The following is a 12,074-nucleotide window of genomic DNA, read 5'->3' on the forward strand; positions in this document are numbered from 1 at the left end:
AAGAGGTGAAATACGTTCTTGAAAAAGTTTTAATATTTTCTGTTTCGTCAAATATCTCAAGAATGGTAAATGATGTTAAATTAAAGTTGGAACAAAAATTTCAGCGGTTTATTGTGTCCACAAGACTGTGTAAACATTATTTTCTAAATTAAATTTGAAATTAGATTGTAAATTGAATGGTAGATTAAATTATATTTCAAGAGTATTATTTTTACACAGTTTTGTGGACACGATAGAGTGATAGAATTTTTCTTTCAACCTACTTTTGTAATAACATTTGCTTTTCTTGAGAACATTTTACGAAAAACGAAATATTTTAATTTTTTCGAGGACTGTTTTCATCCCTCTAAACGCGTATCTGCACCAATAATACAGTTGTACTAGGCATAATTTACTCTACTTTTGTACAATTTTATAATTTTTGGATTCTACATGTTCGAAAGTGTCCCTTGTAAATACTGACAATTCTTAAAAATTGAGGTGAACATGTAAAAATTTTAACGAGACTTCTTCTTATCATTTTGTTCGAGAAAGTATAAAACGTTGCAGAAACTTGGGAAAAAAGTTATTCTTATGCCGTCGTATGAGTTTAGATCTTGGTTAGGTCTAGGTTAAGTCCGGGTAAGGTCTAGGTCCATGTTTCCAATGTGGAATATCTATTTAAAAAACAATTCATCCATCCTGAAAGAATCGATATATTTTTCGACAACGTCTTCTTTCATAAAAATATTTGCAACAACATCGACTAAATCAAATAAAAATTCGGAATATATGTTTTATAGGGATTTCCTTATCTTTTTGATTTTTTCTATGCTATATCTTTATAATTTTCTTATATAAGAATATTAAAGAAGCTAAAGGGTTTCCATATTTCATTCGATATTTAACGATATCTGTAAACACATGGCAAATCAAATAAATAAACCATTGACGAAAGTACCAAATATGGTCGTTATTTAATCATTGTAATCGCAACACAATTCTACGTAATATTATAAACATACATTTAATGGAAAAGAATGGAATTAATAATTCTTGAATATGTAAATGCACAGTTTCGTGAATAGAAATCGTTCTGCCCTTTTACGGTTTAAGTAACCTAGAAAGTGTCTCGACTGAAATGCAATTAAAGTTTCGCCATATTTTCAATCGAGCTGTTTCAGAAAATTTTCGGAGTAATTAATTTGTATTTTCGAGATTAGAAAGAAGTTAGAAAGAGTATGCTCACCGTACGGAATCCATGTAGTGGAAAAGACATGTTCTTTAAAACGTAACAAAACAAAAAATTGTTTCTATTTAAAACAAAGTTCTTCCATTGATGAAACATCGTACATTGAATATAAAAATGAATAGATACTGTTCTATCTTATTGAAGTTGAGCAATCTATCTTAGGACTGAGTTCCGGTCGACAAATTTAGATCTATCAATATCACAAGCACACGTCTGAACATTTAGAACAACTTCATCGCGTTTTAGGAAACTTCAATATCCGAATCCCAAAGATAGCCGCGAAGTTACGCTATCTGAATAGGTTTAGTTCAAAGGCAATGCGATTGTAGTAGAAGTCATCCCAAATGTGTGAACCAACCCTTCGCTCTTCGTTCTCTAGTGTTTCCCTGATCAACAATTTTCTGTCTCCTTCCGAACAATAAATTATAAGGAATATGAAACAAAGGGAAAAAATGAATTTCTGTGAAACAATAAATTCCTCCTGTACACGGCAATGACATTACTCACCGTCTTTATTCATTCCCATCTGCAGACATTTCTTCAGACGACACGCTTGACACTGATTTCGGTGAGCTTTATCCACGATACATCTTCCGGTACCAGCTTGACATCTGAACATAAAATATTGCGATACATGTAAGAAGGTTCTGAGATGAAAGAACTTTCGTAGCACACCCCGCTATTTCGATAGCCTCGTGTAAAATAAACAAATAAATAGGTGAACAATTTTTCATTCTTCTTTAACGTAATCTTAGGATTATTATTATTATATAATTTTGACAAGTTTTCGAAATGTTTATATCGAGTTATCGTTATTTAGTTATATTAATGGTAGTCATTAGACTACTTTTTCTTTTTTACTGCATCCGAGGAAATATTTGTTCAAGAACATGCTAATATTATTCTGTTTTAGTAAAGTGTATCGTTCACATATGTATTATATCAACGTCCCTTGCAATACCACCGTTTCATGAAAGATGAACAAAACACACTTGTTAAAAAAAGTTGAAGAAATATATTTATATGGTGTTCCAAACAAAAATGTCCCTTTCGCACTCCAATGCTCCAACACAGAATTTCGGTTGACGGAAATTTTCCTCCCGAACGAGATTGATTGATCATCGACGATGACGTTTCACCGACGACCGTAGCAACTTGGCGTCTGTTGTCCCTTCTGGAAAGACGACGAATTTCGAACGCACTTGCCGGAAATCCTGGCTGCGCACTCAGGAGTTGGCGTTAAATTCGATTACTTTCATTGTTGGACTAACCCGGTTATCCCTTCAAGCTGACTAACGTAAAGAGGCGACCGTTCGAGGTCACGTACCTTCTTATCCCTCTTAATTTCATCCAATCCCGCGGTAGTCTCGTGGTACTCTCTTTCTCAGGGCTTAAATCCCCTTTCTCTCTCCTGCTCCTCAATCCCGTCGCGCAGCGTTTGACGCGAAAATGATCGAATAAGCTGCGTCCGCAATTTCTTGTATTTCATTGTTTCAACTTGTATTTACTTAATAGGATTATTTACTCAGATTTGAGAATTTATTTTAACGCTAATTTAAATTAGTGTTAATATTTTAACGCTAATTTATTAAATCTTTCTAATTTTGTTGGGGATTCGCAAACCATAAGAACGTGGAAAGAGAAATTGATGTCGTACAACTGAACTTATCAATTTTAATTTGATTGCATAAAATACTTTAATTTTATTCACTTTTCGAGGTCATTAGCGTGACAGTAAAAGTATTAAAGAAATTATCTGATGCAAACCTTTCCTTTCAATTTCCTTCCTTTTCCTTTTACTTTTGTTTTCAAGAATTTCTTGATAAACATGTTATCATCGAGGATAAGTAAGAGATAAAGCGATTAGGATTTTCTGTTAGCGCCAGTCAATATGATTAACATCATTGTAAAATGTTCGACTTTTTTTCTATATGTATTGCCAGATAATTTCTTTAAATTGTGGAACTATAAATGAACCATTCGTGTTTGAGTGTGTTATGTGAAAAGAGGGGAAGCAGTATCCTAGGTTTTATGGATTAATGGCATGTAGATTTCTAAATTGCGACAGGATTGTAATTGCATTTTCATTTTCGGTTTAAGACGAGTAATTTTTCAGATGACAAGGGAAACTTTTCTTTAATTCGAAGAATTCTTGTAAAATGACGCGTGAAAATGAGAATCTGCATAAAAATCCGCAATCGACTAAATCATACATAGATTGTCAAAAGTGTAACGAGAGCTATAGCTGAATGAATCATCATTACGCTGCAGACATGTGATGCAAGCTATCATTTCCATATATAATTTTAAAGTAAAACAATGAAAACAAAGGAAAAAATTTGTTCTTTTAATACGCATATTTTCTAGTACTTTACTGTTTAACATTCTGACTGCCGACCCAAGAACCTCGCAAATGGCAAAAAGTTGCCTGTGTTAATTCAACACACTTCTCATTCCAAACAAATAGTATATTCTACACATTCTTCAATCAGTTACGAGCGGCACTAATAATCTCATTCTTATAAAAATCTTTCTATGAGAAACTTATAAATTCTCTAGTCAAACATACTTTATCATAATTATCGCTTCCGCTCGTTATATCGGCTTCTTTGCATTGTCATGCTGTGCTAGAGTCAGTTTCCGGATGGGAAGGTATTCTGTACGCGAGAATTTACCGACTCAATGAGAATTTAACCGTGTACTACTGTGCCAGTTATGGTATGTACAGAACGAACCATTAGAAGAGTCGCTTTTGAAATACATACACCTTGCACAATAATGAAGGAAGCGTGCAAAGGCGATGAAGGTGCATGTGAACTATTTCGAGAGAATATTGTGTTTAACACTAACCGTACTATCGTCGCACAGTGGACAGTTTCCATACAAAAAGTGGAAAGAAGTCAGTTTTAAAAAATATCCCCATAATGCATAATATATTCGCTAGCAGCCAATTAAACGTGTGGCTTATTATTTACTATGATCTTTTTTACCATTTGTTATCATTTTGGACACCGCTACATGGCTTCAAAGTATAGCCCATCTCCAAATCATCCTAAATTTATATCATCGTTTATGATTATTTTGTTCTTTGAAAATAAATAATTTTTACAAAGTTCGTATACTATTACTTACTGTGTACTTAAATTATGTCACACAAGACACGTTTTTATCTCTCACTTGTTTTGAGTTATGTTCAATTGAATGTGATTAATTTTCATTTTATTTTTTTAATTATGAGTTCGGCGAAGTTCAGTGATCGCTTTGATCGCATTTTGACGAGTGATGCCTTACGTTAATAACAAAATAAAAATTGACCGCTATTAGCTGCTATCGGAGAAATCATGTAATAATAATAATAATGCCAAAATGGCACGTGCCACGAAGTATACCGTGATACCATGATAGGCTACCGAGTTACGCGAAATGTTTTGAAGAAGTTGAGTAAAATATGAAAATGACATGAAAACGGAGAGAATGTTCAATTGAATTGAATTGAATTGAAAATAAAAATTGTATTTTTTAAAAATTTGTTCATAAACAATTAAAACAGTGCATTTTGTTTTCATTATTCTATCCCAACAAAGACCTAAATATATGTACTTGTAATATAAAATGAAAAAATAAGGCTTAAATATATAATTTTAGTTGTTATATACTTTCTCCGGTTTTTTTTTTACGGAAACCGACCACTGTGCGTCGGTCAAATGACCCTTTCGAAGATTCTTATTTCACTGTCAACGCAATTATAACGATACTTCCACCAGAAATCGTTAAATAAATTTATTCACTCGAACACATATTAATATAAAAATTGCAACAAATAAAATAAATTCAATCTTATATTTTTAATCAGGCAACCGATGCTGATCATAGACCGCAGATTTTATGCATTGATAACAAAATCAAGGAAACAACAAATCGATAAGGAGATTTAATGTGAAATTAAGAATGCCAATACATAATTTTCAATCCATTAAAATGATCGAATAAAGAAATGACTTTTTATTCGGTTTCTACTTAACTGTTTGCGATTGATGCAAACAATTTTTATTTTGCACAAAGATCCGCAAACTATTGATCATTTCGAGCACTAGGTACCGTTAGTGTCAAATAAAAATGATCGATTTTCTCCGAGATAGAACTCGGTCATTAACACGTTCCGTGCCACGTGTACCATCGATGGTACACGCTTGCATGTTTACTTAGTGAACTGAACAAATTGTTTCCAAGAAATTTAGAACCGAAGAATCAATTTCCACCGCAAGAATGGGCGTTGATAAGTTTTTGTTACGTTGTTATGTGTACGAGAATGAATAATTGCACGTAATACATCAAGTTTTAGTAAAATATCAAAGTGTGAAGATTCGAGCAAAAAAAGCTCGGCACGGAACGTGTTAAACATTATATCGTCTTATCATTATACTTTCGTTAAGCAATGAGTTAATCTTTGGCCTCTCCACGGCCGAGTCATCGGCGTTTAGTCGACGATGCGTAACAGCTCGAAGAGTTACCGACCAAGAAAAAAGACAGAAAGAAAGAAAGAGGTGAATCGGCAGAGCAGTAATTCCGCCGTAATAGCGCCCGAGGTTCGATCGGCCGTCCACGCTGGCCGATCGATCGATCCCCGAGGCTCCGTTAGCACGATTTTAACTAACGTCACTCACAAGGAGGCGGCTGGATGCAGCCGCGCGATGAAAGGACGCCACACCATCCTGGAACTATCTTGTCCTCAGGCGGTTGAGTACGAAGGGCATCGAAGGGCACCGAAGGGTGGCTGCGTGCTGTCTTGCCAGCAGGGTTCCACTCGCAAATTGATTTGCGTTCACACCCCAGCGAGCCCCGCCGGAGCTGGTGGCCCGCCGGGGTGTCCCGGTGCAACGCGAAGGGATACATCGCCCCCGGCATTCACCCTTCAGAACCACATCATACATTTATTTACGCATCTCTCTATTCCTCAGCCGGTCGGCATTGTTTGGTTCATCGAGTTACCGGAAACATGTGCTGCCTGTTATCACGCCCGTCGATCGCGGCTACGGATGATTCAATGACTCGACGCGCCTGCAATCAAGCAGCCGCGACGCACAGTGGGCTGAAATCGTCGCAACGCTGGCTTCGTTCGTAGTATTGTTATGCGTGCACTATTCATTGTGACGTGAACTGTCGCACAGGATTTCGGGGTCGCAGAATCCGACTTTGATAACGGTTCCTTTGTAAAACACGTTTGCGAACCGAAAACTGAGGCTTGTGGTTGCTTCGTGACGATGACAAGGCACTGAACGTAGTCTCTCTGTTTTATCATAATTTATATAGTAATTTCTCCGAGAAATTGCGTACAAAAATAGACAATTTGGGAAAAGAAGATTATTCGAGCCTTGCATCTCGTTTTTACAGTTGTTAGCTAGTTGTTAACACGTTCCGTGCCGAGCTTTTTTTACTCGAATCTTCACACTTTGATATTTGACTAAAACTTGATGTATTACGTGCAATTATTCATTCTCGTACACGTAACAACGTGACAAAAACTTATTAACGCCCATTCTTGCGGTGGAAATTGATTCTTCGGTTCTAAATTTCTTGTAAACAATTTGTTCAGTTCACTAAGTAAACATGCGTGGCACAGAACGTGTTAACTATACATACTTTTGCGCGCAATCTGAGCTAAATATTACTGTATTTCGAAAGTGGCCAGATACTTAAGGATTTTACGTTCCAATAAATTAAAAAATATTGGTTACCGACTACATGATGGTATAATGTTTTTTGTGTTTCTAAGGGTTATCACGTTCTAGACGCTTTGCTGAAATAAAATTATACGTTACGTAGAAATGTAAGTATTAAAATAGCAAGCTCGATGTTTTTGGTAAATGAATCTGGCCACTTTCAATTTAAACGGTTCGTTTGTATTAAGATATTTTGATTCAATCATTTCCTACGGAAGAATCTTTATAATTTCAATAATTTTAGAATAGAAACTGTGAAATTAGGTTTAGTATTAAGTAATGAGTTACGATAATACATTTTGTACATAAAACTATTAATATATTAAAAACTATAAAACTATTATAACTATTAAGGGAATTGATTATCAGAATCGTAAAAAGCTTATAAAACTGTTTTTGTTATAGCGTGTAATATTATATAATAATACATTATTATATAATATAATAATACATTATTATATAATATAATAATACATTATTATATAATATACAGCAGGCAAGAGTCACGGGCATACGCATAAATATACAGCTTTAAAAAAAATGGTATGTATTGTACTGTATGTATTTGCAAACAATCTTTTCATTTTTATAAATAAAAGAAGATCATTTACTATTAGAATCCACTTCATTTATATCAGAATGATATATCCAAATTTATTGAAAAAGCCAGGTAGCCATTTTTTGGACCGATTTCGTCAAATTTGCGGGACCGACAAATAGTTAATAATATTGTGTTTAATTTTATAAATATCTATCATATTTCATTAGAATAATTTATATATCCTTCATTATCCCTTAGAACGAAGTAAGTATTCGGTACTGTAATTTCGGTAAACCGAAAGTATTCGGTAATGTTTGGACTGATAATCTCATCATAAGGATTCTTAAAGTGCATGAAATGAAAATGCATAAGTGTGTTTTGACTTGAATTTTTTTAATGATACAGGGGACTAGTCTACTAAACAATGGCTGAAATGATTTTTTTTTTAATTTTGCTATTATGTGGAATGAGAAGAAACAATTAAAAACCCTCGTTTTTTTAACTTTTTTATCCGCGAGCCTATGACGAAAATTTACAAAATTCCTTTTTTGATCAAATCGGTTAACTCAGGGTCGAGCTACAGGCGTTGAAGGATTTCAAGAACCACAGATTTCTTCCAGTTTTCGATCAAAATTGTGATAAAACTGCGATTCTTGCGATCTTTAATTTTGTGTAGCTCATAACAACGTGAACCGATTTCGATAAAATTTTCAACATACGTATAAGTTACCGAGATCCACGAAAGACATTTTTTAAATTTTCGTTACAGACTCAGATAAAAAAGTTTTAAGAAACGAGAGATTTTTATTTTTTTGTCATTCCAAGTATTACTAACGATATAACTAATAAGGGAATTGATTATCAGAATCGCAAGAAGCTTATAAAACTGTTTTTGTTATAGCGTGTAATATTATATAATAATACATTAAGATTAAAAAGATATAAAAAAATACACAAGATTAAAAAAAAGAAATCAGTTCAGTCATCGTCTAGTAGACTAGCCCCTCTATCATCTAAAACAAAATTCGAATAATTTAGCTCAGTCTTAAAATAGTTATCGCGTTTCAAGAGGAACACTTTTGTGGGCCACTTTTATGTAACTAATAATTTATTAGTAATAAATCTGTTTTACGATGAAGATAAATACAAGATAAAACGAAGATGTAATAATCTTGCATGCGGAAGAAGAAAAGTCTTAACCGAGCGATTTATTTGCACAGATTTGTCCCGTCTTCAGAAGAACGGATAATCTCGCGTGTAGAAGAAAAGAATAAGCCGTATTACGGGTCAGATTGCGTGTCATATTGTCTAAAATCCGGAGTGAAAGCCGCCATTGATGTTCCATTCGAGAGACACTTGTTTATCTATCATAGCGAAGAGAACTGATTCATTGCGCGCGAAATTCAAGTGTGGCCCGATGGGAATTGGTGCAAACTCTCGACACAATCTGCACCGTGCACGATCTATTTAATTGCATCTAACCGATCCGTGAAGTTGGACTGTAATCCGACGATTATGGTCGATGCGCCGCCGCGGCGCATCACGTCGGGACGCATCTGTCGCGATCCGTTCCCCTCTACGAATAATTGGTTATCTGTGCGAAGGCTCTTCACTTTTTACCGCATTACGGCCAGTCGACAAGAGTTGCCGGTAGAAAATAAAGAACCTTTGTAACTATACTCGATGCGATGCAATGCCTTGTTTCTTTTCCCGTATTTAATATACTAGAAGAACGAACTGTGTTTTTAGCTTCTGCAAATGAGCCGTTTATTTCGAAGGTCCATTTATATTTTAGAAACCAGATATTTCAAGATTTTGCGCTTTAATGAATTTAAAAGTACAGTAAATTCTTCCCAATCGACCCTCAAAATATGAATATAAATGGACAATTTGGGAAGAGGAGACACGATTATTTGTGCCTTGCGGCTCGTTTTTATAGTTACAGATTGTCAATCAACTATAAAAGCGAGCCGCAAGGCACAAATAATCGTAACTCCTCTTCCCAAATTGTCCATTTTCGTTTACAATCGGAGGGACAATTGGAGAGAATTTACCATATTGTTAATTGATAACATTTGATAACATGGTAGAATAATGTTTTTGTGTTTTTAAGGATTATTGCGTTCTGGAGGCTTTTCGCTGAAATGTGTAAATATTAAAATAGCTAGCTCGAATTTTTGGAGAACGAACACAAGCCTGTTTTCAAAATAAACGGCTCAAATATTCAGTGACGCGCAAAAGCGTTTGTTCGCTAAGAATATTTAAAGGTACATTTATAATAATCTCATAAGTTGTACTTTTACGAGAAGAGTAGAAACAGAAGATTATAATTAGACATTGTTATTAAGTTGATTCTTATTTCATTGAATGAAACGTAAAATGTGAAAATTTAAATGAATTGTTAGGAACTAGATAGTCAAATAACACTCTGGGTCTATATGGACCCGAGTTCCGTCGTCCGATTATTAAACATATATTTCAAATCGATTGAACCCCACAATAACTGGAATCGGCATGAAACACGGACCTGTATTTTTATTACATTAATACGAAAATTATGTTATCGTCTTAATATGAATACATCAATAAATAATTATAAGGTATTATTATACCTTACCTTATATACCCAACTATATAATTGTCTTTACGTAGCCGCGGTGTCGAACAAAAGTTACTTTCGTCAAAAGTGTAACAAGAAAGGTGTTTTTATCGATTCAGTTATTGCAAAATAAAGAATTCGAAATGTCGCTGGCGATGGATGTTAATAGATTCCAGCTTTGTCGGCTTGGAACCATACTAATATTACATTGTGTAATACGAAATGTCACGTTAGAAAACAATTCCAAAGTTCATTGATTTTTCATAATTAAACATTGGTTCTTCGATCGAGCGAACATCTCGTCCGAATGCACTTTTGCCAACGGCATCGCAACCAATAAATGTAATTTGAATAATCAATTTGCGACTGTAAATACTTAAATACAGTAGAACCTGAATATTATCCGATCCTCCAATATCAGAATTCGCAATTATCTAAATATACGTTCCGCGCGTAATCAGTTCGATCTAAGTCAATCGAATATGCAAAACGATTTACTGTACAAATCAATATCGCGTTAACTAAGTAACTGTTCCGTTATTCGAACATCCATGTCGCTCTACAGCAGTCGCAAAGGACACGAAATAGTGAAAGATGTCGCTCCTAGCTGCCAGGAAGGTGGCAGCCTGCGGGCTTCAATTAGATCGAAATTTGTCAGCGTATCCTGTTATGGCGTTTAATGTCAAACTGACCAGCCAGTGTGGCGCCATGTGGTCCAAGTCGAGTAGGCTCATCGTAATACCAGGCAACAATGCGGAACGGCATAATGTTGAACCCTGGAGGACCTATCCACCTAACCCGACGGCTCGGTGTGCGCACCGGCATACTATTACCATCCCCTGGGAACGGCCATCCATCTCCATCGGATCCCTCTCAACCCGGAATCGCTGTCTGATACGCTCGATCCGTTTTACGCCGGGCCACACGCGCCGGGCTGTGTTCCTGGCGGTGTGCGTGCATCCCTTTGACTACGTACGTGACTATCGATAACAGACGCCATAGGTGTGCGCGTTAAGCCTGTCGAGGAGATACACGACTCGATATACAAACTATTAACCCCCGTGCGCGCTCTTTGAAAAATAAATGTTGCTGGAGCCGCCGGTCGCTTTGCATGCGTGACCGGCGTGCAAACCGCGCACAACAACACCCCGCAGTCTTCTTTCCATTCTGTTCAGATATGTCTCGGAGTCTCTGTATCTCGGATACCATTGGGAATTCCGCGGGAAGAAGCAGGGACACTGCAAGAATTACTTCAGTTTTAGGGCAATTGATGTGGTATTTTTATGATGCACACACACCGCGAGACAAAACTGTGAGACGCTCCCGAATTTCTAGCGTTTCTAAAAGCCACGGACGTGTACGAAGCTTTTCTATATGAATATATATAGAGAAGCTTTGTATACGTCCGTCGTTTTTAGAAACAGATACTTGGTCAATTGTTTTTTTATATGTTACTACAGGAAGAATATTCTATATATATATATATAATATAAGAAATATTGTAGATTTACTGCATTTTCTTAGCCATAAATTGAAGAAATACACCCTTAAAAAGTGAACACATTTTCGCAATAAGCAGACTACAGACTTCATGCATCTACGTCGAACATGGGTTAGTGCAATACAGGGCAACGAAGACATCAGAGGGATCTGAGAATGTAACATTACTTTAAAGTCATTAAAATCATTAAAAGAAGAAATACGTTTGTGCTTGTATCCTGTTTCTTTTTTACCAATGTGAAGGAGGAATGTTTTATATAATTTGAAGGAGAACGAATGTACCAAATGTTTTGTCCAGTTGTTGTTAATATTCCCTGATGTAAAAACGTCCGTTCTGTTATCGATTTCCTGTCTACATTTTGGCGCACTTTATTACATTAAATATCATTCATAAAACCCTGTACTTATTCAATCTTTTCATGTATAATTAAGGGAAGAAATACTCATTGTGAAATACCGCCCAATTGTGATCCCTTCTCGAAG

General features: G+C 35.5%; 1 protein-coding gene across 4 annotated transcripts in view; it reads right to left on the reverse strand.

The window, feature by feature from the left end:
* Positions 1-12,074, reverse strand: part of LOC117227609 (photoreceptor-specific nuclear receptor) — a 56,870-nt gene that overhangs the window by 27,845 nt on the left and 16,951 nt on the right. For 3 of the 4 annotated variants that reach the window (XM_033483012.2, XM_033483022.2, XM_033483037.2), the window contains exons 4-5: positions 1,739-1,842; positions 1,229-1,261 (exon numbers count right to left, since the gene is read on the reverse strand). In XM_033483012.2, coding sequence (XP_033338903.1) covers positions 1,229-1,261; positions 1,739-1,842 — 137 coding nt within the window. The remainder of the gene's footprint in view (positions 1-1,228; positions 1,262-1,738; positions 1,843-12,074) is intronic. The other variant, XM_033483046.2, reaches the window with a different exon arrangement.

The sequence above is a fragment of the Megalopta genalis genome, chromosome 16, assembly GCF_051020955.1.
Source record: "Megalopta genalis isolate 19385.01 chromosome 16, iyMegGena1_principal, whole genome shotgun sequence".
In the NCBI taxonomy this organism is placed as follows: Eukaryota; Metazoa; Arthropoda; class Insecta; order Hymenoptera; family Halictidae; genus Megalopta; species Megalopta genalis.